A 27,044-nucleotide genomic window follows, 5' to 3' on the forward strand; every position below is an offset into this window, starting at 1 on the left:
AGTCACAAACCACTTGTCCGGTTGCTGCTGAGCAATTTTCCGATGCCCAGGTTTTCCACCAGTCACAGTCTGTGGGTGATGATGACCTTCTTGACGTAGTGGAAGTGTGTAAAGAGGTGTCCGACGATGAGGAGACACGGTTGTCAGACAGTGGGGAAGTTGTTGTCAGGGCAGGAAGTCCGAGGGGGGAGCAGACTGAGGGATCGGAGGATGATGAGGTGACAGACCCAAGCTGGGTTGAGAGGCCGGGTGAACACAGTGCTTCTGAGACGGAGGAGAGTCCTCGACCTGAACAGGTTGGAAGAGGCAGTGGTGGGGCCAGACGGAGAGGCAGGGCCAGAGCTGGTGCATCAGCGCCACTGTCAACTAGTGAAGCTCCCGTGGTGAGGGCTCTTGCGGCGAGGGCTAGATCTTCAGAAGTGTGGAGGTTCTTTAAGGAAACACCGGATGACCGACGGACTGTGGTGTGCAACATTTGCCAAACCAGGCTCAGCAGGGGTTCCACCACTACTAGCTTAACTACCACCAGTATGCGCAGGCATATGAATGCTAAGCACCCCACTCAGTGGCAACAAGCCCGTTCACCTCCGGCCGTGCACACCACTGCTCCTTCCCCTGTGTCAGCTGCTAGTCAGCCCCCTGCCCAGGACCCTGGCACAAAAACCCCATCGTCGCCTCCACGATCCTCCACAGCATCCACCAGCGTTCAGCTCTCCATACCCCAGACGCTGGAGCGGAAACGCAAATATAGTGCAACCCACCCGCACGCCCAAGCCCTTAATGTGCACATCTCCAGATTGCTTAGCCTGGAGATGCTGCCCTATAGGCTAGTAGAGACCGAGGCCTTTCGCAACCTCATGGCGGCGGCCGCCCCTCGGTATTCGGTCCCCAGCCGCCACTACTTTTCCCGATGTGCCGTCCCAGCCCTGCACCAGCACGTGTCAGACAACATCATCCGTGCCCTGACCAACGCCGTTTCTGACAAGGTCCACCTGACCACGGACACGTGGACGAGTGCTGCCGGGCAGGGCCACTATATATCGCTGACGGCACATTGGGTTAACTTGGTGGAGGCTGGGACCGAGTCTGACCCTGGGGCTGCTCATATACTGCCGACGCCGAGGATTGCGGGGCCTACCTCGGTCCAGGTGTTTCAGGCCTACTATGCCTCCTCCTCCTCCCACCCCTCCTCCACCTCCTCCTCCGAACTACCATCCGTGGGCACGGCGCCATCAGTCGGTAGCTCTAGGCACAGCAGCAGTGCCGTCGCTAAGCGACAGCAGGCGGTGCTCAAACTGCTGAGCCTAGGCGACAAAAGGCACACCGCCCAAGAGCTATTACAGGGCATCACGGCGCAGACTGATCTGTGGCTGGCACCGCTGAACCTCAAGCCGGGAATGGTTGTGTGTGACAACGGCCGTAACCTGGTGGCGGCTCTGCAACTCGGCAGACTGACACATGTGCCATGCCTGGCCCATGTGTTAAATCTGATAGTGCAGCGTTTCCTCAAGACATACCCCAATCTGTCTGATTTGCTCACGAAGGTGCGCCGCATCTGTGCGCATTTCAGGAAGTCCAGCCCAGATGCTGCCACTCTCAGGGCAGCGCAGCGCCGCCTCCAACTGCCCGCTCACCGACTGTTGTGCGACGTGCCCACGAGGTGGAATTCAACACTGACCATGTTATCCAGAGTTTACCAGCAGCGCAGAGCGATTGTAGACTGCCAGATGTCAACTTCCACCAGAACTGGTAGTCAGGTCAGTCAGCTTCCTCAAGTCTACAATGAGGAGTGGACGTGGATGTCTGATATCTGTCAGGTGCTGAGTAACTTTGAGGAGTCAACACAGATGGTCAGTGGCGATGCCGCCATCATCAGCCTCACCATCCCGCTGCTTGGCCTGTTGAAAAACTCTCTGGTCAGCATGAAGTCGGAAGCTTTGCGCTCGTCACAAGAGACGGGGGAAGAATATTCCCTTGTTGATAGCCAAAGCACCCTGAGGTCTGTTTCTCAGCGCATATCGGAGGAGGTGGAGGTGGAGGAGGATGAGGAGGAAGAGGAGGAGAATGTTGGCGAGACACAAGAGGGGACCATTGTTGAGTCCTTCACTGTTCAGCGTGTATGGGCAGAAGAAGAGGAGTTGGAGGAGTTGGAGGAGGAGGAAATGGACAGTCAGGCCAGTGAGGGGAGTGAATTCTTACGCGTTGGTACTCTGGCGCATATGGCAGATTTCATGCTAGGCTGCCTATCCCGTGACCCTCGCGTTCAAAGAATTTATTCCAGCACTGATTACTGGGTGTTCACTCTCCTGGACCCACGGTACAAGCAAAATCTTCCCACTCTCATCCCTGGAGAGGAAAGGAGTGTGAGAATGCATGAATACCAGCAGGCCCTGGTGCACAAGCTGAAACAGTATTTCCCTTCTGACAGCGCTAGCGGCAGAGTGCGTAGTTCTGCGGGACAAGTAGCGAGGGAGAGTAGGCGAGCAGGCAGCTTGTCCAGCACTGGCAAGGGTACGCTTTACAAGGCTTTTGCCAGCTTTATGTCACCCCAGCAAGACACTGTCACCTGTCCCCAGTCTCGGCAGAGTAGGGCTGATCTTTACAGAAAGATGGTGAGGGAGTACGTAGCTGACCATACCATCGTCCTAAATGATCACACAGCTCCCTACAACTACTGGGTTTCAAAGCTGGACATGTGGCACGAACTGGCGCTGTACGCCTTGGAGGTTCTTGCCTGCCCTGCCGCTAGCGTCTTGTCCGAGCGGGTTTTCAGTGCAGCTGGTGGCATCATCACCGATAAGCGTACACGCCTGTCGACTGACAGCGCTGACAGGCTGACGCTTATTAAAATGAATAAAGGCTGGATTTCTCAGAATTTCCAATCTCCACCAGGTGAAGGAAGCTCAACCTGAATAATTGATCCACTCCTCCTCCTCCTCCTCATTTTCCTCCTTCTCCTCCTCTTTGTACAGTAAAGCAGAGGAAAATGGCTATTTTTTGACAGGGCCCACTGGCTCTTGCTATAGTACTTCATGCATTTAATTTTTCTGGAGGGCCACCTACCCGGTCCTCTGTTTGAAACAATTTTTGTGAGTGCCACATACAGGCACTCAATCTATTCCATTTTTCTGGAGGGCCACCTACCCGGTCCTCTGTTTTAAAAAATTTTTGGGACTGCCACATACAGGCACTCAATCTATTCCATTTTACTGCAGGGCCACCTACCTGCTCCTCTGGTTTGAACAATTTTTGGGACTGCCACATACAGGCACTCAATCTATTCCATTTTACTGGAGGGCCACCTACCTGCTCCTCTGGTTTGAAACATTTTTGGGACTGCCACATACAGGCACTCAATCTATTCCATTTTACTGCAGGGCCACCTACCTGCTCCTCTGGTTTGAACAATTTTTGGGACTGCCACATACAGGCACTCAATCTATTCCATTTTACTGGAGGGCCACCTACCTGCTCCTCTGGTTTGAAACATTTTTGGGACTGCCACATACAGGCACTCAATCTATTCCATTTTACTGCAGGGCCACCTACCTGCTCCTCTGGTTTGAACAATTTTTGGGACTGCCACATACAGGCACTCAATCTATTCCATTTTACTGGAGGGCCACCTACCTGCTCCTCTGGTTTGAAACATTTTTGGGACTGCCACATACAGGCACTCAATCTATTCCATTTTACTGCAGGGCCACCTACCTGCTCCTCTGGTTTGAACAATTTTTGGGACTGCCACATACAGGCACTCAATCTATTCCATTTTACTGCAGGGCCACCTACCTGCTCCTCTGGTTTGAACAATTTTTGGGACTGCCACATACAGGCACTCAATCTATTCCATTTTACTGCAGGGCCACCTACCTGCTCCTCTGGTTTGAACAATTTTTGGGACTGCCACATACAGGCACTCAATCTATTCCATTTTACTGCAGGGCCACCTACCTGCTCCTCTGGTTTGAACAATTTTTGGGACTGCCACATACAGGCACTCAATCTATTCCATTTTACTGCAGGGCCACCTACCTGCTCCTCTGGTTTGAACAATTTTTGGGACTGCCACATACAGGCACTCAATCTATTCCATTTTACTGGAGGGCCACCTACCTGCTCCTCTGGTTTGAAACATTTTTGGGACTGCCACATACAGGCACTCAATCTATCCCATTTTACTGGAGGGCCACCTACCTGCTCCTCTGGTTTGAAAAATGTTTGGGACTGCCACATACAGGCACTATCCAAATTAAATTGTCTCCATAGCAGCCTCCACACGTTGTCTCCATTGCTACCTCCAAAAGTCGTCCATATAGCTGCCTCCATACATCGTCCCTTTATCAAACGAGGTGTGTCAGGCAGAAATTTGGGTTGTTTTCATGGATTCCACATCAAAGTTGTTAACTTTGTCACCACCCTGCTGTGTAATCCCCAAAATATACTGGCAAACTTTTACCATTTAGGGATATTATTTCAGCGCTTCTTGCGCATCTGTTTACATTCCCCTCACCCGGCATATCCTAAACTTATAAGAACGCTACTACACTTGATCTTATACAAAAGGTTCTTAGAAGTGCTGTTTGGGGAGTAGCCTAGAGACAGGGGCTTGGATTGGCGAAAGCTCGCCTGGCAGCGGAACGCCAGCTCCATGCGCATCATGCGCTTCTTGCGCATCTGTTTACATTCCCCTCACCCGCCATATCCCAAACTTATAAGAACGCTACTACACTTAACTTGGTGCAGGCTGGGACCGAGTCTGACCCTGGGGCTGGTCATATACTGCCGACGCAGAGAATTGCGGGGCCTACCTCGGTCCAGGTCTCAAAGGCCTACTATACCTCCTCCCACCCCTCCTCCACCTCCTCCTCCTCCGAATTACCATCCGTGGGCATGGCGCCATCAGTCGGTAGCTCTAGGCACAGCAGCAGTGCCGTCGCTAAGCGACAGCAGGCGGTGCTGAAACTGCTGAGCCTAGGCGATAAAAGGCACACCGCCCAAGAGCTATTACAGGGCATTCCACATCAAAGTTGTTAACTTTGTCGCCACCCTGCTGTGTAATCCCCAAAATATACTTGCAAACTTTTACCATTTAGGGATATTATTTCAGCGCTTCTTGCGCATCTGTTTACATTCCCCTCACCCGGCATATCCTAAACTTATAAGAACGCTACTACACTTGATCTTATACAAAAGGTTCTTAGAAGTGCTGTTTGGGGAGTAGCCTAGAGACAGGGGCTTGGATTGGCGAAAGCTCGCCTGGCAGCGGAGCGCCAGCTCCATGCCAAGATCCAACTAACATAGTTTTAACTGCAGCACCTTTAATCTACTACTAGTTCACTGCCTCCATACATGGTCCCCTTATCAAACGAGCTGTGTCAGGCAGAATTTTGGGTTGTTTTCATGGCTTCCATGTTAACTTTGTCGCCACCCTGCTGTGTAATCCACAAAATATACTGGCAAACTTTTATCATGTACCGATATTATTTGAGCGCTTCTTGCTCACCTCCTTTGGTTCCTCTCTGCCACCCATTGGTTTGAAGCCTGAGTCCATTTAGGGTATGTCGCCATGCCACTCTCTAGCCTGCTGCCGCTGCCTCTGCATGCCGTCCCCTATAGTGTCAGGGTCAATTATTGGATGTTTTAGATGCTATCTAGCTTCATTCTGTCACTCTGTCATGGCCATGCTGTTGCCCATAATTTTGGCATAATGGTGCGATTATGCAGCCTCAGAGGCATCCATGCATGCTGCCCCTGCTGTTTCCTGTCCATTTCCGTGGTGTTTCCATCCTTTTCTGAGGTTCCCAGGTGTTTGGCCAAGCTTCCCTGTGCAGAGCCTTGGTCCCCTTGAAAAATGCTCGAGTCTCCCATTGACTTCAATGGGGTTCGTTATTCGAGACGAGCACTCGAGCATCGGGAAAAGTTCGTCTCGAATAACGAGTACCCGAGCATTTTAGTGTTCGCTCATCTCTAGTTGCCTGGTCTGATGAGTCTCGATTTCTGCTGCGACATTCGGATGGTAGGGTCAGAATTTGGCGTCAACAACATGAAAGCATGGATCCATCCTGCCTTGTATCAACGGTTCAGGCTGGTGGTGGTGTTGTCATGGTGTGGGGAATATTTTCTTGGCACTCTTTGGGCCCCTTGGTACCAATTGAGCATCGTTGCAACGCCACAGCCTACCTGAGTATTGTTGCTGACCATGTCCATTCCTTTAGGACCACAATGTACCCAACATCTGATGGCTACTTTCAGCAGGATAATGCGCCATGTCATAAAGCTGGAATCATCTCAGACTGGTTTCTTGAACATGACAATGAGTTCACTGTACTCAAATGGCCTCCACAGTCACCACATCTCAATCCAATAGAGTATCTTTGGGATGTGGTGGAACGGGAGATTCGCATCATGGATGTGCAGCTGACAAATCTGCGGCAACTGTGTGTTGCCATCATGTCAATATGGACCAAAATCTCTGAGGAATGCTTCCAGCACCTTGTTGAAGAATTCAGGCAGTTCTGAAGGCAAAAGGGGGTCCAACCCGTTACTAGCATGGTTTACCTAATAAAGTGGCCAGTGAGTGTATATCCCAAACATCTTATAATGAGTAGTGGTTCTGGTAGTCCAGTGCCTCTAATTTGCCTCAAAACAACAAGCGCTTAGTGGATTATTGTTTTGGCAATCCAGCCTGTGAATTGCAATTATATCGGGCTGCTAAACTGTTATACAAGTTATGTGACTGTGAATAGAAAGACCTGTAATATTGTGCAGTGTTAGGGCTGCATTCACATGTGGCATTAAGGGAAGTATGCAAATACATTTTTCAAGATGTTAAATGGAGAACAATGCCTCCTTTTGCTACATTGAAAGACAGTCCCCTTAACACCAAGTACGACCTACAAGAAGTCTAAAAACATGATGTGGGATTAAGCCAAACCAGTGTATCTATTGCAGAAGGAACAGACTCCCAACTGTAGACAGAACTGTTTCGATCTGGTTGGGTCTCCTCGGCATGGCGTAGGGAGGTGCATTGGCTGTGTGAGAGGCTATTGACTAGGGTCAGAAGGTTGGTTTTCTCCTTAAAGGCTTGTGGAGAATCTATGGCTTTAAGTCTCCACACACCTTTAATCTGGCCTTAATTGGCAATCTCTCCATAAGGAGAAAACCAACCTTCTGACCCATGTGGCGATAACACATGCATTTTGAAATGCAAATATAAAACTGTTGAGTTCTACTCTTTGTATTATAACAGTTATGTTTTACACAAATGTTTTACTGATGTAATTTTTTTTTTATTTTAAAGATTGGAGCTCGAAAAGTTTTCCTGAAATACTGGCAAGCTGATCAACTAAATGACATGTGTGTTCAGGTCCAAAAGAAAATTATACTTTGCCAGAAAGGTAAATGTAGCATATTGGCTGCTTAATGATGATGATAATGATTAATATTTTTCATTTTAGTTTCTTTGTCTGATGTTTGTTTGCGTTTCAGAAAATCTGACTCAACTATGATAAGTGTTATGCGGTTACAGGGTGTTATAGTGTTAGTGAGAGGGTGTACGCAGCTCTACAACACTACCTCTGCACTATGTCAGTGTTGTGGCTGCATAGGAAGATGCATCATCTGTTATTATACAATTACATGTAGGAGAATATGTTGGGAGTACAGTACCTCTTGGCCCTCTGATTCTAGCATGATTATATATATACGATGAAAGTCACATGGCGGCTTTTGGGACATTTGTCTAGAAAATTGGCATGTGGGTCTTAGCAAGAGGGGGATGAACCTTTATGATCAGTTTCCGTATTCAGGAGTGGACAAGCCCTCTACCGATGAATCAAAAACATGAGAAGTGTTTACATAAAATAAAGAGTATTGTGTTTTAGCATGGAATTGAATCTACTGTACAAAGTATTAGGGATGTAATTGAATACACCTATGTAAAGTTTACAGAACATTACAACACCTTTTGCATTTCTCTCACCCATGGGGCAGACGTAATAACTGACTTTTCCCTGAGTAAATAAAGGTCTGTCACAGATACATAGATAAAATAACAGTAACGTCAATATGAAAGTCCCACACTTCTTATCTTGTGAGTTCTGTGTGATAAAGAGAACATGTGCACATTTTGGCAAATAACAAATGAGAACTGAACATTTGATTGTTGCTGATGTAGTAAGACAATTATTATGCTAGGCACAGAGCTTTTATATGTTTACTGAACACATTGTGTTTGGTTAAAGGAATCTTTTTACCAGATTTTACACCCTTAAACTACTCACACACTGACAGGATATGAAAAATAGAAATGAGTAGAGAGGAGTCATTTTGACTAAGATGAGTCATGTTTAGGGGGCGCATTGGGAATGTCAATTCAGAAGTTCCTATCTTGCCTACCTATAGTACTGAGAAGCATGGTGTCATATTAAAGATAAGATCATCAGGTTTGCGGTTCTGTGAAATCTGAAATCAGGATACAGGCAGTTAAAAAGGCAGGATTTGGATATACAGGATCTGTATCTGCAGCTTTGAATATGTGATCTGGAAAATTAGATTCTTATCTTTAAAGTTTACAAAAAAGCATGAATCTAGGTACTGATTTCTGCTCAAAACATGACTATTCTCTGCTCACTTTTACTTGACTTTATGGAAGACTTTCTAGGTATGTTTTGAAAATGTCAAGATTTTACATAAAAATGGGAATTCTGGAAAGGAATTTTCATATCCTACCTGAGGGTGCTAGCAGTTTATTGGGGTAACATCTGGTGGCAGAATCCCTTTAAATCCATTTAGAAGATTGTTTACTTTCAGTGTTATATAAACATTTTACTTTATAAAAAATGTCTGTGGCAATTAAAAAAAGAAATTGCTGAGCACAGCATTTGGCTATCTCCGCTACTTTTATACATTTAAGGAAGAGGGAGCACTCCACAATATAGTGAAGAAAAGGATGATCTTTTTATTCCGTGATGCTGGATGGGATAAAAAGATCACCCTTTCCTTCACTAGATTCTGGAGTTCTGCCTCTTCCTTAAATGTATAATGAGTAGCCCAGCTAGGGCCAATACGGCATAGAACCCAATCCTGCTGTGCTGCTCTGAACTAACTTTCCATATGTATCCATTACTCTCATAATAGTGAATAAGAGGGTTGGAAACAGTTGCTGTGCTTGACAAATTTCAGATGTGCTAATAGTAATGAGTGGAGCTGCAAGACACATGCTTGACCTGCCTCTTCATTCAACTGGTGAAAACAGGATCTCAGCAGTCGGACCCTAACCAATCAGATTGTTATCCCCTACTCTAGAAGTAGGGAATTGCTATCAAAATTAATATATCCCCTTTAAATATATTCTATACAATATGCTTCTGCTTGTACTGTTGAGTATTTATTTTGAAATTGCATATTTTATTATTTGCACAAATTTTTTTTTTTACTTTTACTAGTTGTGAGGAGGTTTTTAGCCCGTCAACATGTCCATCACAAAATGAGTATTAAACAAAGTGAGGACGCTTGCATTGAAGATTTTATACAAAGCGTGGAAAACCTAGGACAAAAAGCGTATCACTCTCTAGTTATTCAGAACGCATCTGACATTGCCCGTGAAAAAGACAAACCTCGCAATGATCCAGATGTTAAAAATGACAAAACAGAATCATCCGGTGAGAAGAATGACATTAGCACCAGGTAATTTCTCAAGAGTAATAATGTTTTTAGTTGGTCACATGCACAGTAATGAGCACTCCAACAGGAGGACCATTTTAGTAACCAGAAGCTTAGTTTAGAGACATCGTGGTACCAGATAAAGAGTCACCAGGAATTTTGTAAAGCCTGTTAGGGTATTTCAACAGTATGCTTTAATATGTGCAGAGGCACAATATAGTAGAATATAAAAGTATGAAACTATATTGTTAAATACATTTTTAAAAAATGTAAAAAAAATTTAGAAACAAAAACTAGAATTATTTTTGTGTATAAAATATTTATTCTTTATCAACAATGAACTACATGAATAATTATCAAAATGGTGTTTGTTCCTCCCCCAAAATGGAAAACAAATTAAATACTGACTTATTTTACCCCCAAAATTGTATAGTTTGAACAATAACAAGATAACATTTTGTTGCATTATGTAATATTAAAAGTTATTCAATCCAGGATAAAGTCTTTATGAGAATCATTTTTTGAATTATAGATATTTACTATAATAAAATGTAAAATATTCTATAAATAATAAAATATAAAATATTCTATAATATATTTATATTTTATAATATAAAATATAGTTTTTTATACTATATAATATACTATATAATACAGTATATAATAGTTTGATCAAACATTTCTTTTTCTAGAACTGACGAAATTAATGTAAAGATTTTGGAACACCGACTTGTAGGGTACCGATCCACACCTAATCTTTTTCAATCCTCTTCTGTGATGACTCCATTCACAACTGGAAGCCTTTCTCGATCAGCATCTGGAGCATCTGCAAGGTCCCTTTCATTACACACAGTATTAAGCTTTGATGATGGTGGTAATCTTCAGTCACCACGGAAACAACCGCCTCCAAAACCAAAGAGAAATCCAACCACAAGATTAAGTGCTTCATATGAAGCTGTTAGTGCCTGTCTTATAGCAGCTACTAAGGAAATTGATAATGATGGTAAGTTACTGTTTCCTACTACTTAATAGAAACTTGGAAGTCTGAAAAGTTATCAAATCCATATATTGTTAAGTCAGGCTATAGAAATAATACAGTAATTTTAAATTAATGAATAGTTTAAGGTGTTTTCCAGAACTAATGAAAGATATGTTAATATCAGATCAGTAGGGTTCCAACAATTGGTATCACCGATTAGTTGTACTCATCAGCCCCTGGTGCAATAACTGCAACTTTGATGGAGACAGGAGAGAATTGCGCCATACCTGCCATTCTCATCAAGTGATGAAGGCTGTTGGGAACAGTTGAATGGAAGGGGCGCTGACCCCAATTGATCTGACAATTATGACCTAACCCAAAGATAGGTCCATATTATCAAAGTTCTTGGAAGAACCCTTAAATATTGACTGAAATTACAAATAATGATGTTTTACTATTTTTAGCTTTGTCTCGACCAAGACCTCATAGTGATGATTACAGCACAATGAAAAAAATTCCACCACCAAAACCAAAGAGGAGTCCCAATACAAAACTTAGTGGATCATATGAGGAGATATGTGTACACAGATTAGAAGGGAAACCATTAAGTATGTTTATCAAAAAAAGTTATCGTGACTTTGGGACCATGCAAAGGGCAGCTTCTGCAGATGGACCTCACCAAGGTAGTCTATCTCTATATATGTCACGGGAAGAAGATGAAAATGAACCAGTATATATTGAAATGGTTGGAAATGCCAAGAGGGATTGTTCCATAGAAGCAAGCAGTCCGGAACAAGGTGAAGCAGTCTATGAAGAGATGAAATATTTTCATCCTGATCAAACAAATAGCAATAGAATGACAGTTGGGAGTTCACAACTATTTTTGCAGAATATAAACGTATCCACCATTGATAGAGTCAGTAAACAAGAAGATGGGACGAAGGGACCAAGTGATATACCAGCTCCTTTTCCAAACCTTCTTCCACATAGACCCCCTCTTCTAGTTTTTCCACCTGCCCCAGTAACTTGCTCTCCTGCTTCTGATGAATCACCATTGACACCTCTTGAAGTTATAAAACTACCTGTTCTTGAAACAAATATTAACTATGCTATACAGTCTGAATGTTCCACTCCTCTATCGCCCCAGTGTTCAAAACATCAAAAGGCAGAAAATGAAAGACCATCATCACCAGCTTTAGCTGTTTTTAGTGTATCAAGTAGGATGTCTCCACCTTCTACTCCCCCTGTCCAACCATCTTCGGCTTCCTACCAGTCCTCAACGCACTTTGCTTTTCCTGCAGAGACTCCATATGCTTTGTTAGTGAATACATCTAAAAAGACAATAAATCCAGAGACCCTACGAGCTTTGTCTAGATCCAGTCCTGTTTTAAATGATGGTTCAAGTAGCACAATGACCAAACTCCCATTTTCTTCTCCAGTGAAAATTGCACGGACAATACAGACTAAATCTCCTTCTTCTTTTCCAACAAGTGTTACTAATACAAGCCAAGTTACTAGCCCACTTGATGAGTTAACTACACTGTTTAATTCAGGAAGGAGTCTATTGAGGAAATCTGCTGTTGGCCGGAAGATTCGTGAATCTGAAGGTAAGTTACTAATAAGAATAAGATATCTAGTGCTATGGAATTCACTCTTTTTAAAATTTATTTCATGTCCATAATATTACATATATATTCGTACAAATATTTACTTATACAATAACATTTTTGCTTTTCCATGTTTACCATATAATAAATAATTACAGTAATATGGATATCACTCTTTATTGCATATTATTTTCACTTTAACCTGTGTGTTATACTGTATGCAGGGGCGTAACTAGGAGAGGCAGGGCCCCATAGCAGACTTTTGAATGGAGCCCTCCTTCCCCCTTAAAAATATACATATTTGTATGCTCACACATTTATACGCACACATATTCACACCTGTATTTACCTGTACAGTATATGCACACCACATATACATACAGCATATACACACATTCATGTAGTACCATATACAACCATGCAGCAAATACACATCACAAATATATACACTTCAGTTCAAACACATTAAAGGAAACCTACCACTTGAAATGGCAACTACAAACGTCTTGTCCAGCTTCACAAACACAGGTCCACTTTCGTTTTTTTGAAAAAACACATAATCTTTATTTTCCAAATCCAATACATGGGATAAAATCGCATGGAGTCATAATGTGAATCAATGAAGAATCGCCATGGCTAGCCATGAATAAGGGTAGTGTACCTACCCGAAACGCGTAGGCGATTCTTCATTGATTCACATTATGACTCCATGCGATTTTATCCCATGTATTGGATTTGGAAAATAAAGATTATGTGTTTTTTCAAAAAAACGAAAGTGGACCTGTGTTTGTGAAGCTGGACAAGACGTTTGTAGTTTTCAGCAATCTTATGGAAGCGGGATAAGGGTCCGTGCTCCACAGTCCCACAAGGGTACACAATCAACGATCCAGGTGAGCTGACACTTTCTTTGCTATTGACATTACTTGAAATGGCAGGTTTAAGAAGAAAACACGCAGCCGGAGCTTATTTTTGTTAGTGTTTTAAACCGCTGTATCGCGGTTTAAAACACTTTTTAAACTTTGTAGCCGGCGCAGGGAGGTACGTGCTCGGCGCTTACCATGCGCGCGACCGTGCGCGCATCTACATAGGAAGTGAAGGAGAGCCGCGCACATGGTAAGTGCCGAGCTCGTACCTCCCTGCGCCGGCTATAAAGTTTAAAAAATGTTTTAAACTGCGATACAGCGGTTTAAAACACTAACAAAAATAAGCTCTGGCACCAGCTCACCCTGAGCTGGTGCTTGGTGTTTTCTTCTTAAATGTGCCATTTCAAGTGGTAGGTTTCCTTTAAGTAAATACACAAATAGATACTTTACAATATACAGACATACAGTAAATACACACATACATACAGTATATGCACTCCCAATATACACCCAGGGCCAGGGCCCCCTGACACTGTAGACCTCATAGTGGGTGCTATGGCTGCTACCTCTGTAGTTACTGATGTATGATCCCTGAAGTAAACTTTGCAACACTCCATAATGTGTTCCATAACGGACTATTGTGATTTTTATTGGTCACCTACAGTATTATTAGGATGGTTAATCAATATCAGAATGGCAGGTACAGCAACTACCACACATATTAGTCTAATAAGTCACAGGATATTATGTTTTATCTTTAAAACTAGCTCATTTATTATACTAGTCTTAACTATGGTTGTGATAAAATCTAAAACACTTAATGCTGCTCATCTACACTATCCTGGTGTCTTTCTGTACTATGTCACATGCTTTCTCATCTTGAAAGTGGTTGGAGTGGAAATATCCTTAATCTAGGGCCACAATCCAAGTGTCAAATCGTACGATTTTGATCAGAGATTGCTATTCAACCATTTGTCTATGTAGTTCTAATGTCGTTCTAGATTGGTCAGATTTTCACATCATATTTTCACAGCTCTGAGCTACTTCCTTGAAAAATATGCATGAAAACCCTTTTTTTTCACACACATCTTTTTTATAAAAAATGGGTGGGTTTTGCCCATGACTCAAATCAGAAAAGTACATGCTGTGTTTTTCTCTGATTGGATCAGATCAATGGACTGTGAAAAAACTCGGACACGTGCATAGCATAATAGACTATCCATGAGACATAGTTGAGTTTGAGTGCTCTTTGGAGTAGACTTGGACAGCACTCATGCAAGAAAATTGATCAGAGGCAAGGGACATGGGAGGGACAATGTGCTATGCTTTGTCTGCTGCCTGAGTTCCCCTTTAGGGTGAATGTGCCCCAATTAATTCCTGTAGGTTGTAGTTTGTGATGGCCCGAGACGTTGTTGTAAACATATATTTAACATTTGCTTTATTATGTTCTTTCTATAGTGTCTTCTATTTAATGTTAACTGAATATTAACCGAGTTTAATGTTAGCTGATTTATTTTTGGGACACTCAGATATCAGCATAGAACTGTATAAATAAATATAAATTAGTTCCCAGATTTTAGAAGCAGGTTGCAGCTTTCCAAAAAATATCACATTTTATGAAAACTCTTAATTAGCTTCATGACAACCACCTATAGGCTTGGTGTATCCTGCATTCACCTCTACAGTATGGTTCTTGTGCTTAGCTAACTTGTGCTTGACTTATAATTTCATAATTATTTCTTGGAGAAAAATTTCCAGGAAACCTGGAAATAAACACAACACGGTGAATCTACTTGGCATTTTATCATGTCCTTCCACTACACTTAATTACACTTGAAGCTTGATATTCACCTGCACATTATGTTTATTAGCTTGTTTTTGAATTTGATAATGATTTATTATTAATGTTATTCTTAGCTATTGGCCTTTTATTGGTCTATGGTGGCCATGATCTTTATCTATGAAGGTGAAAGTAATAATGGTCACATAGCAATTTTATGTTTGCTGTTGAAACAAAACATTACATTGTTCAGTCTATTTCAAAGGAAAAAGCACTTAAAGGAAATCTGTCATCAAAATCAAGCATTATAAACCAGGGGAGCTTACTCATAGATTCAGGCACTGTGACTGTGGTGCAGGGGTGAAGGTGAGACAGACTGTGAAGCCAGAGCATGGAGTAGAACACATAACTAAATGGTTCCACTTCTGTAAAAAAAAAAGTCTTGGGTCACCACTTGATGGACTTGCCTCTTTTTCCAGCCTTATAGCTTTGAATGGAGCAGAAATCACACATGAAGTTCAGATTGTACCTTCCCAGTAGCTGACTGGAGAGAGTACACAGCGGAGTGAAAGGGACCAGATGGGTGGTGCCAGCAGCAGATTTATTAATGTCACCGCAGATCACACTCAACCAATAAGGAGGGGCTCTTGTAAAGGCCCCAAGCCCCAAACTTTAAACACCTGACTAAATAGCTTCACTTTTGTATAAAAAAAATGTCTTGTGTCACTATATTGCACCTATATTGAGCACTTACACACTCCAGCTGTCATGGCAACTGATCAGTGCCCTGTGGCTGATTAGGCTGCAATCGGTGCAAGCACAAGCTGCAGCTAATTGTGTCAAATTGTGTAAAATAAAGTGAACACCAATTCCTGTATGGAAAGGGTTCAGTCAGGTCCATATACCCCTGGTCTAAGTAATTTTACATTGGCTGGTTTTGAAGGAGTTAATTTACATTTCAAATAATGAATTTCACCCAAAGCACTTTCAAAGGAGACTTAGTACTTTCTTATGTTAAACCTAACATACTGGCTATTGAGCCTTAAAGGGTTGTCCAATTTCAGAAAATAATTGATATGGTGTGTGTAATGAAAAGTTATACAACTCCTCCCTGTACTATGCACCCAAAATAAAGATACTTCACAGCTAATGGTGAGTGCCGCTTATCTATCTGGATATTGAATGGACTGTTTGCTGCATTAGCAGAGCACCACCAGCTGTGTTATGACTAAAGGATTGCAGTGCCGGAGTCATTACATTATTACAATTTTCCAATATACTTGTATCAATTTCTCACTGTTTTCTAGATCTCTGCTTGCTGTCATTCAACAGGAAGCTTCATTGTTTACTTCCTCTGGATAAAATCCAATCCCTGGTCATGTGATGTCATGCAGTTGCAAGGCTCATTATATGGCACACCTCTCATCTGTTTACCTGTAATCTACAGGAAGCAAGTTATGTAAGCTTTCTGTTGAAGGACGGCAAGCAGAGATCTAAAAAACTGCATGACACAGAATGTACATACGAAAATTGTAGAACTTTTCATTACAATATTGATTATTTGCTGAAAGTGGGTAACCCCTTTAAGAACCCATACATATTAAAAAATTAAAAAAAAATCTACATTTTTACTTTTCCCTAACACATATTGAATTTCAACTGTCTATATTGTATGGTTACAGTTTGGAACTGTTGTTTTTAGGGGAAGCATCACATATCAATATAATGGACAAATTGCTATTCTCTGCTAGTTGGCCAGTCATGAGCCGCCAACCTTCAGCTCTTTCTGAAAGCTTACTCCCACCTTCCCATTGACAACACTCGCATGCTTATCCACGCTGTGAGTGCATTTATTTAGGCAAATTGAAAGGAATAGCTGGCAGCTGAACAAGCATTTCTGTGGCAGATATTGATCTTGGTATAGACCACTATACAGTAGACATTTCATTATCTTCACAGGCAGGATTACAATGAAAGGAAATACCTATACATAGATAACAAGCATTCATAATTGGCAATATTCACAATTGGCAATATTCACAATTTACCATCTTATCCTGATAATGACCTCTACACAGGTCCCAAAGAACAATATGTGTAAAACATCAGCAGTTACCAGAGTACAGTTTCCTATTGTCCATGTGGTCTCTTTAAAGAATATCTTTCAATGCTTGTTAACAGCAAATGCGGAGGCAACATGACTATTCAGTAATCATGTAAAAAACACTGGATACAATATAAATAATTTATATTATTACAATATTAGTAGTGGAAATATTGAGAAGTCTGAAGTCGGTAATTCAATATTCTGCTGGTAATGACTGTTATTCCACGAATTGCAAAAAAACCCTTAAAATTTAATACAAAGCCTCATAATAACATATTTTCAAGAAGAGAACAATGTTACTATTAATGGTAGTTCTATTATAAGGTTAGAAAATATTTAAATGCATCAAGCTTAAAAGGTTTACTGTGACAGCACATTGAAAGCCATTTTCTCAGTACCAGAACTTGAAGTTCCCAAACCGTATGCAAGATCTGTAATGAAAAAGCTACATTTATAATACAGACATTTTTATTTATAGGCAGCAGGGGCGTAACTTTAGGGGGTGCAGAGGTTGTGATCGCCCTGGGCCCAAGAGGTTTAGGGGGCCCTTATGGTGTCACTTTCCCATATGAGAAAAATATTTCTATAAACCATACATTCTAGTCGGGGGCCTGGCACAGACTTTGCACTGGGGCCCATCAGCTTCTAGTTACGCCACTGATAGGCAGACTACTCAAAGGACGTTTACCATCAGGTTTACTGATGGTAGATGTCCCAAACTTACTTGTTGGTTACGTCTATCAGGGGATGACCTCGCTTTTCTTATTACCACCTTAAGTAAAAGTATTCTACATCCCATGAATGCCTCTCTGCTCCGCCTGGTAATTTATTTATGCCCTCTCCGTGTTCAGTGTAGCCTGGTCCAGCCCACCGACCATAACGTCACTAGTAAATGTGATGGTAGATGTCCTTTTATGTGCCGGGTAAGACTGTAGGATTTAGGGCTGACTGCTACATCTTTGCTCACACTACCTAGATTTTCTCCCAATTAAATCACTTTCAAAGATTTAGTCATATGCCACCAAATAAATTAATATTACACCAAATTCTCTATATGATAACTAAACAGGAAAACACAACATTCTAGAGGAGCATCATAGACTATTGCTGTCTTGCAGAATATTTTTTTGGAGTGTGATTTCCACGTCATTCAAAGCAATGAACTGTGTGTAAGGGCACTAAGGATAAAGACTAAAGCTCATCCCCTTTACAGGGTCCAGTAACGGGGGGCCTAACTCAGGAGCTGTAAGACTTGGCACCTACCCAGGCTTTCCTGGTGGTTATCAACTCGACTTAGAAATCGATAAGTGTGCTTTGTATGTTAGAGAGCAGGAACTGCTTCATGAACAAGGGGATATATATGGTCATATGCAGATGGTAAATAACCTTTTATGTGCAGGAATATCTGCTTGGTAGGGCCAATCTATTTCACATGTTATTGTCATCTCTTTGTCATTATCGGCAAACGAGTGACTGAAATACTATGTGTAACCTGCTACAGTGCCAAACATTTCATGAATTTACCAATCTCTAATTATTTTCAAGGTATTGAGATAAACCTGAATACAAGCAATGTGGATGATGCTAGACAACCAGACACTCAAGATAGCAATGCAAATAATCCAGATAACCAGCCATCAAGCACTTTATCAATCTGCCCACCATGTGACAATGGAAATTCTATAACTAGCGGTGAGTTTGTTTTAATAATGATGATAAATAAATAGTTTTCTTGATATAAACATATATTCATAATTAACATAAATATTAGAATGTTTATGTGCTCAAAAAGGATTAGTGGCTTCCTTTCTACACCAATGGATAAGCCAATTAGAATCAGTATGCTTTTTCAGATCAAATGCATAGACTTTTTATCAATGTCTATAACACTTTATAACACAAAGCCATCAGGCAATCTATTCCCATTTTACATCCTTTTGTTTTGGAATTTAAGACTAATGCAGATGTATGCCACTATTTGTCTTTTTTTTCCCTGGCAAATGCAGTAGTCTTATTCGAAAAGCATGGCATTGATCTAGTTCAAATGTCTGGGCTGATCTATTAAGGACTTTTCCAAATTTGAGTCCCCAGAATACTTCTTAATTAGTGCAGTCTAATAGTCTAAAACCTACCTTTTTTATAGTTAGATCAGTCAGCATTAAAGGGGTTGTCCAGAGGTTAAAAAACATGTCTGCTTTCTTCCAAAAACCTCCTTTCCACGGGCAGTGCGTGAAATTGCAACTAAGCTCCATCCATGTCTATACAGCTGAGCTGCAATACTGGAACGAACCATGCTCAGGTCAGGGGCTGTTTTTGGAGGAAAGCAGTCATGTTTTTGAACCTCTGGACAACCCCTTTAAAGTCTTTTTCCTGCTCATGCTGTGCACTCTTTAACTAGTATTGCTAAATATCAATGCAGAAATGTGTAATCTGGGGAATCGAGCAAAGCGGTTCAGTACCATCATTCCTTTTAAGTGAAACAGATTCACTCGTTTCTAGTGCTTAGATGAATGATAATACCTGGGGACGACAGAATGGGGAAGATTTACTTACCCGGCCCTATTGCGATCCAGCGGCGCGTTCTCTGCGGTGGATTTGGGTCCGGCCGGGATTTATTAAGGTAGTTCCTCCGACGTCCACGATGACGCTGAAGAGCATCGGAACGCACTGGAATACACCGAGCCGGGTTGAGTGAAGTTAAGTGCAATTTTTGCTACACATTTTTTTTTTTTAAATGTGGTGGTTTTTCCGAATCTGGCGGGTTTTCGTTCGGCCACGCCCCCCGATTTCCGTCGCGTATATGCCACAATCCTATCGCGTGCGCCAAAATCCCAGGGCAATTTTGGGGAAATCAGCGCAAATCGGAAATATTCGGGTAACACGTCGGGAAAACGCGAATCGGGCCCTTAGAAAATGACCCCCAATGTCTCCACCAGCTTATCTTTATTTCTAAGCTTCACCATTCCAGGTCATTTCACAAGCCAGTGCCCAGCGCTGAAAGGTATACTTGCCAACTGTGCAGATGCAGCACAGGATGCAGATGCAATTTGTTTAAATACAGCAGAAATACTAAAGATCATAATAGAAATTTGATTAATTTGTTTTGGAGAAGTCTAGACAAAGGGGATCTTCCATCATTAGCAAGGCAAAAACAAATTTGGCAAAAAAAGGCTGCCGATAACCATAAAATGGAAAGTACAATAGTTTGCAATGGTTGAAAATGGTTTACAAAGGTTAAAGAAGTACAATCATACAGAATGTCCTTAGGGTCCTTTAGGTTCCAGACATGATCTGTTATAAAAAAAAAAACCTTGGTCTGGTTCCCGCTGATCCATGGTTCATGGAGTTCCATGGAGTTCAAAGACTTGAAAAGTTTGTCTATGCAGAATTTGTGGCCATTTTCACCTTTCACACTGATGTGTCCTGTGGATAGGATCACAATAAAGACCTATTAGCATGAAAAATAGAGAGCCTGGTTTAGCTTTGTTCCCTCCAAAAGGGGACAAAGGCAGAAGAACTTGACACAAAGGAAATTACAGGATATATTTCTAAATAAGTTTCCTGTAAAGCCCCTGCTAACAGAATAGAGTCAGAGAGATCGTCCCATGCCCCTTTGTAGTAAAAGTTGCATGTATAAAAGTTACATTTTATCAAATGACCTTCACATAGTATTTGAATTTGTTTGTGAATACCAAGTGTGGTGAGTATACTGGCTTGGTAGAGCGGGGACCTTTGGCGTGTTCTGTTCCACGAATTGAGAGTTTCCGATAGGGTGCCAGTGGTGGGATTATGACCACATTGTCGGGTTTCTCAAATCAAATGAGTTGAGTTGAGTCTCAAATGAGAGAAAAAAGTCTTAAAAAATAGATAGTATTACAGAGGAGTGATTTGAAAAGGCACTCTAACTTGTGTATCAGGGAGTGAAATATAAATTATCTAGAGTGTGGGTAAAGTGTATGCCACAAAAGTGAAGATCATTAAGCGCTGAGTTTTTTTTGCAGAATAAGAGATAGTGGTATTGGAGGAGTCCATCATTGGGTCCACCACCAAATTGAGATAACCGCTTACAATGAGTAAACCCTCTCTGTAAATTGACAGAGGAGGTCACAAGTATATCATATCCAAGGTACTTGGTGGCAGTCATGTCAATAACATAGAAATAGTACCTATAACAAATATATCTCCCTGTTGGGTTATTCTACTTTAAAATGGAAGTGGACATTCATTTGGATGGCAATGGGAATGCCTCTCAAGTCTATGGTGCCTTGGTGCTAGTTATTCAATGAAACAACAACTTGCAATTCAATATGAGAAAGAAGACTCAGTAGTTGGCTAAAAGAACCCTGCTATTTATGGTAATACATTTAAGAGATGTCATCACCACAAAAACTTTGGTGGATAATATTTAGCACTTGGATTCTGCACCACCACGAAATCCGGGGGGAAAATTACTCCCTTTACTCTATGGATAAGAAGGCAGGTGCATGGCATCCAGGCAACAACTGGAGCTAGTTTCTGACTATGAGACATTGACAAGAAATGTCTAGTGATCCTTTTTTATGAAAAATGCTAAATGTAAACACTTTTGTAATACATGCAATCCCCAGGTTACGTATAAGATAGGTTCCATAGGTTTGTTCTTAAGTTGAATTTGTATGTAAGTCGAAACTGTATATTTTATAATTGTAGATCCAGACAAAACATTTTTTGGGCCCCAGTGACAATTGGAGTTTCAAAATTTTTTCCTGTAATTGGACCAAGGATTATCAATAAAACATCATTACAGACACCTTACAGCTGATCATTACAACCTGGGACTAAAGTAAAGCATCCAGAGGTCACAGTGAACAGAGGGGTCTGTCTTAAACTAGGAGTCGTCTGTACTATGATGATAAAAAATTGGAGCGAGTTTAATGATTTACATATCAATTCTTTATATATTTATTTTCTCTCAAAATTAACTTTTTTCGGCACTTTAGCTGAGATGATAAAAAAAAATTTGTCCCTTTAGGTCACATTATACAATACTTTTACTTTAATCAAGAGAATCAAGAGAACATTTGTAGGTTACCTGAAAAACATATCAATGCAGTCAGTGAAACGGACTATGTCACAGTTGATGTTACATTTCCTTTAACAGCAGTGCCTACATGTACATAGTAGTGATAGTGATAGCAAAGTGTTTACACAAGTGTACGCAAAGGAAATTTTTCAGAATGTAATCAACAGCTTAATTTATCTTTCCAAACTGCATTGGCTTTGACTTAAAACGACTTATCTGTGTTGACGCACATCAATGAACTTATAAACATGTGGAAACTTTACTTACTTGATAAGACATCTTATCTAGGTGCTGTTCATAGAAATAGGCAGATGAATCACTACTGCAATGGCCTTAGATCAAGGCTTTACATTGATACAAATGTCTGTTCATTCAGGAGACTTTTTGAGATATTCTTTGACTTTCTCATTGTAGGTGACACATTTGTCATTTTCAGTATAATTTGTGATAATAAGCTGTGTACTGTAAAAAATGTGTGAAGTTAATATTTTATAAACAGCCCTTTAGGATATGTCTTCAATATAGTTACAGGAAGTTATAGACTCAAATAAAATGTTTTTTTTCTATAACCACTCACTTTATAATACTGCTCTCTCTGTGCAGCCACACTGATCAGACTAGAGTAGAGCTTTGTTGGAAAATATTTACCGTATATAAGCTGACCCGAGTATAAGCCGAGACCCCTAATTTTACCACCAAAAACTGGGGAAAACTATTGACTCGAGTATAAGCCGAGGGTGGGAAATGCATTGGTCACAGACCCCCCCCCAGTATATAGCCAACCAGCCCCCTATAGTATACAGCCAGCCCAGCCTGCCCCCAGTAGTATACAGCTTGCCCTCAGTAGTATACAGCCTGCCCCCAGTAGTATACAGTTTGCCCCCAGTAGTTTACAGCCTGCCCCCAGTAGTATACAGCCTGCCCCAGTGGTATACAGCATGCCCCCAGTGGTATACAGCATGCCCCCAGTGGTATACAGCTTGCCCCCAGTGGTATACAGCTTTCCCCCAGTAGTATACAGCTTGCCCCCAGTAGTATACAGCCTGCCCCCAGTAGTATACAGCTTGCCCCCAGTAGTTTACAGCCTGCCCCCAGTAGTATACAGCCTGCCCCAGTGGTATACAGCCTGCCCCCAGTGGTATACAGCTTGCCCCCAGTAGTATACAGCTTGCCCTCAGCATTAAAAAAAAAACTTATATACTCACCCTCCGGTGGCCCCAATGTGCAGCACTGCTCCCCTGATGTCCGCGCCGCTTGTCTTTAGGCCTCCGTGCCCGTCTTCTTTCTTCTGCTGGGCGCCACCATTGCTCTCTCCCGGCCGGCGCCTAGTATGACGCGCCGCTGCTGACGTCATACTCTTTATAGCTGGATATTGACTTGTGTATAAGCCGAGGGGGCGTTTTTCAGCGCATTTTTTGTGCTGAAAAACTCGGCTTATACACGAGTATATACGGTAGTATAAGCTGTAACAAAGGGCCTACTGGGTGGTCCTAAGCTCCTCGGCTCCAATATGAAATCTATAACAGGGCCTGCAACTACATATGAAGTTTATAAAACTGGTATTCCACTCTGTTGCAAGGGAGCCTTTGGCCTCCCTCACCATCCTGTTAAGCTATGATCCTTTTGTGTGCAGGCATAAGAAGGTCTGTCAATAGATAATTATTATATTTATTATTATTTATATATACAATATTAATAATATTAATAATTTATTACATTTATATATATAATTCAATATATAAATTAGAATTAACTTCTTTGATGAAAATACTTGTCTGTATGGCAGTTATGATGAACCTTATAGAGACTGAGTGCCTAAACTACAACTCAGAACTCACCTATTTACTGCAAAGTGCTGACACAGCTATTTAAGTGGTAACATATTGCTCCATGTGCTGACACAACTTTCAACTGAATATAAAGAAATGTAATACTGCTTAAAAAATGAAGGGGGGATTTGGATCATTATTGTTGCTGTCCTCCAGTACCCCCCAAACAGGCTGAATCGTGGGGCTAATAGCATTACAGACTAAGCATAGCACAACCATCTCGGCTGTGTCCCTAAAATCATCTCGGCAGTGTCCCTAACCCCGCCTACCTTTGACCTCTGCTTACAGATGGGTTTTCTTATCAAAGCCATAGTGTTCTGATATTGGAAAACCACTTTAATGTAATTGGTCATGATTTTTATTGTTTTCTTGGTTATTAAAATAAATGCACTATATGAAATTCTTTTGCTACAGCATTTTTAGGAATAAACACAAAGTCTGTTGTAACATGTCGATGTGTGTGCTCTGCTCTGCTCCTTTACAATATCACAGGTTATTTTTAATATTGTGGGATACCATCCTTGAAACAAAAAAAGCAAAATAGTGTGAGTGACAGCGCTAAATTTAACATTGCTTACCTTGTAGATTAAAAATTAGCAGCACAGTCTTCACATAGCATTTCTAAAGATCACCTCATTACTTTAGAAGGAAAAGTCAGCAAGGATAAAGCTGAATTAGTTTCTTGGAACCTGTTCATCTCAGTGTCCAGAATATAACAAATGACCTTTGTTACAAATATAACATTTTTTACACATTTACAAACCCAGACTAACAGCACATGGGACATTCACATAGAACTACCTGGAAATATTTCTTTCATGTCTACTAAGTATTTCATAAATAGCGGCCTAATAGGTTACCATTGAGTCCACAATAAACATCTCCTAGAAATTGAGTGTGCACATGATACTTAAAACATTTAGTTGTGCAACAGTATTTATGTTGTTGTGTCAACATAAAATTCACATGGCCAAATAGGTCATATGGACAAGGCTTCTCTTTTGAGACAATCATTATAACTTTACAGGCAGTCCCCGGGTTACGTACAAGATAGGGTCTGGAGGTTTGTTCTTAAGTTGAATTTGTATGTAAGTCGAAACTGTATATTTTATAATTGTAGATCCAGACAAAAAAAATTTTGGCCCCAGTGACATTTGGAGTTTAAACATTTTTTGCTGTAATTGGACCAAGAATTATCAATAAAGCTTCATTACAGACACCTTACAGCTGATTATTGCAGTCTGGGAATATAGTAAAGCATTCAGAAAGCTTCATCAGAGGTCAGAGGTGTAACTATGGGTTGTCTGTAAGTCGGGTGTCCTTAAGTAGGGGACCGCCTGTACATGCTAAGATCATATCATATAATAGCCCAATAAATGTTCTCACAAATAAATTCAATTTCCTTCTTGTAGAGTTGATCCTTGTAGTATGATATATATTAACTTTACAGTTCTCTTTTTAATAAACTTGAAGGGAGCCTATAAGCATGAACATGCAGGTGGCAGGCTATAGAATATGTGAAACCGAATAGATTGCACGTAGTGTCTTATCTGCAAGAATCATTTTGAAGAAACTTATTTAATCATTTTTGCTATGCTGATTTAAAAATGCTTTTTTCAGCATTCTGAATCATTTCAGTAGTTTATATAAGTTTAATTCACATTGCCTGGCTCCCTGCCAGCAACTTGTGGTGAGTCCCAGGGGAGGGGCAGCTGCAGCCTGTGTGTGCCTGTGTCTGTCTTCTCACCTCCACACTCATGGAGCTCCCTCACCCTTGTACATTGAGCAAACAGGGGAGGGGGATGGTGTGGAGTGGAGGAAGAATGACACACTTAGGCTTCAGGTACTCTTCCCCTAAGTATCACCACATGCTGCTATCAGGGAACCTGGTAAAGTAAATTAAGCTTATATAACGTACTGACATTATTCAGAATGCTGACAAAGGCATTTTTAAAATTAACATAGCATAGGCTATTTGAACTAGTCACCAACTAAAAGTTACATTCATGGTGACAAGTTGCTTTAAGCAGAATTTTAAGTGATTTTATTTTAGATTTGTCTTCATGTTTGGGGAAACCATTGTCATTTTTGTGTTTTTTTTACACATGTTATTATCAAAAATTAAATCTACAAATGATTACTAATTATGTTATCTTTAATGTATATTTTATATACCATATCATGTTAGTGTAAAAACAGGGTCAAAGTACTACAACTGCTCTTCCCAAAACCTTTGTCACTGTTTTGCGCTAAACCAACTAGGCAAACAGACAAGCAAACAAGAAAGATACGACATATAAATAGTGAGGTCAGGCAAACTGAGTCAAAACAAAGATCGGGGCCAGGTACAAAATTGTAAAGCAGTAGCATAGTCTAAGTACAGGTAAAAGATACATATAGCAGCAAAGCACACTAAAGTATTAAGGAATAACCAAGGACCAGAAGATGGGTTTAACAGTGAGAAAATAAGAATGTATGCAGTGACTGGACCAGGACCTGATTAATACAACAAAGGACCATGGCGATACACTATCCCAGTTGAGAGAGATTCTCTAAATCATTTAACCCTCAGTAGAGAATTAACCTGGGTTTGTACAGCCGCTGAACTAGCACCTGCAGGAGTTCTGACGGTTAGAGCCTTTTTAGTTGATAGATGAAGGTAAAAAATACCTCTATATGGAAGAAAAAGACATAATATATAACTATTACATTGGATGGTTCCATCTGTGGTATAATGTTTTTGATTTATTTTAATTTATTTCTAGGTATCCAAGGTCAATCTGGTGAAGATATGAATTGCAAATATCGAAGTAATGCAGCAAACTCTTCTATAGCAAGAAACAAGGAGCATTCTAGTAGCCAGGTATGTCAGGTTTCTAGACAGATAAAAATACTCTTGACTCTCCCCCTAGTATCATGGAAAAGAATGAATGGGCTTCCCTTTCAGGGGAGATAAGCAGATGTTAAATATGTCTGGCAGCAGTTACTGGCAAGTCATAGATTTTCAGTTTAACCAAGGGTAAAAGTGTTTGGTAGGAATCATAGGAATAGCTCTTGACAAACCAATATTTATCTGATGGCTGCTATAAGTGTTTGACAGGGTTAAGGCTATACAGGCAGTCCCCGGGTTACATACAAGATAGGGTCCAGA

The 27,044-nt window shown here is 41.1% G+C and overlaps 1 protein-coding gene across 2 annotated transcripts in view; it reads left to right on the forward strand.

The window, feature by feature from the left end:
* The window catches only part of MYO16 (myosin XVI), a 272,125-nt gene that overhangs the window by 234,620 nt on the left and 10,461 nt on the right, over nt 1-27,044 (forward strand). For both annotated transcript variants that reach the window (XM_072135556.1, XM_072135555.1), the window contains exons 29-34: nt 7,304-7,400; nt 9,450-9,690; nt 10,359-10,669; nt 11,110-12,252; nt 18,548-18,694; nt 26,659-26,756. In XM_072135556.1, the coding sequence (XP_071991657.1) occupies nt 7,304-7,400; nt 9,450-9,690; nt 10,359-10,669; nt 11,110-12,252; nt 18,548-18,694; nt 26,659-26,756 (2,037 nt within the window). The remainder of the gene's footprint in view (nt 1-7,303; nt 7,401-9,449; nt 9,691-10,358; nt 10,670-11,109; nt 12,253-18,547; nt 18,695-26,658; nt 26,757-27,044) is intronic.

This window comes from Engystomops pustulosus, chromosome 2 (genome assembly GCF_040894005.1).
Source record: "Engystomops pustulosus chromosome 2, aEngPut4.maternal, whole genome shotgun sequence".
Taxonomy (NCBI): Eukaryota; Metazoa; Chordata; class Amphibia; order Anura; family Leptodactylidae; genus Engystomops; species Engystomops pustulosus.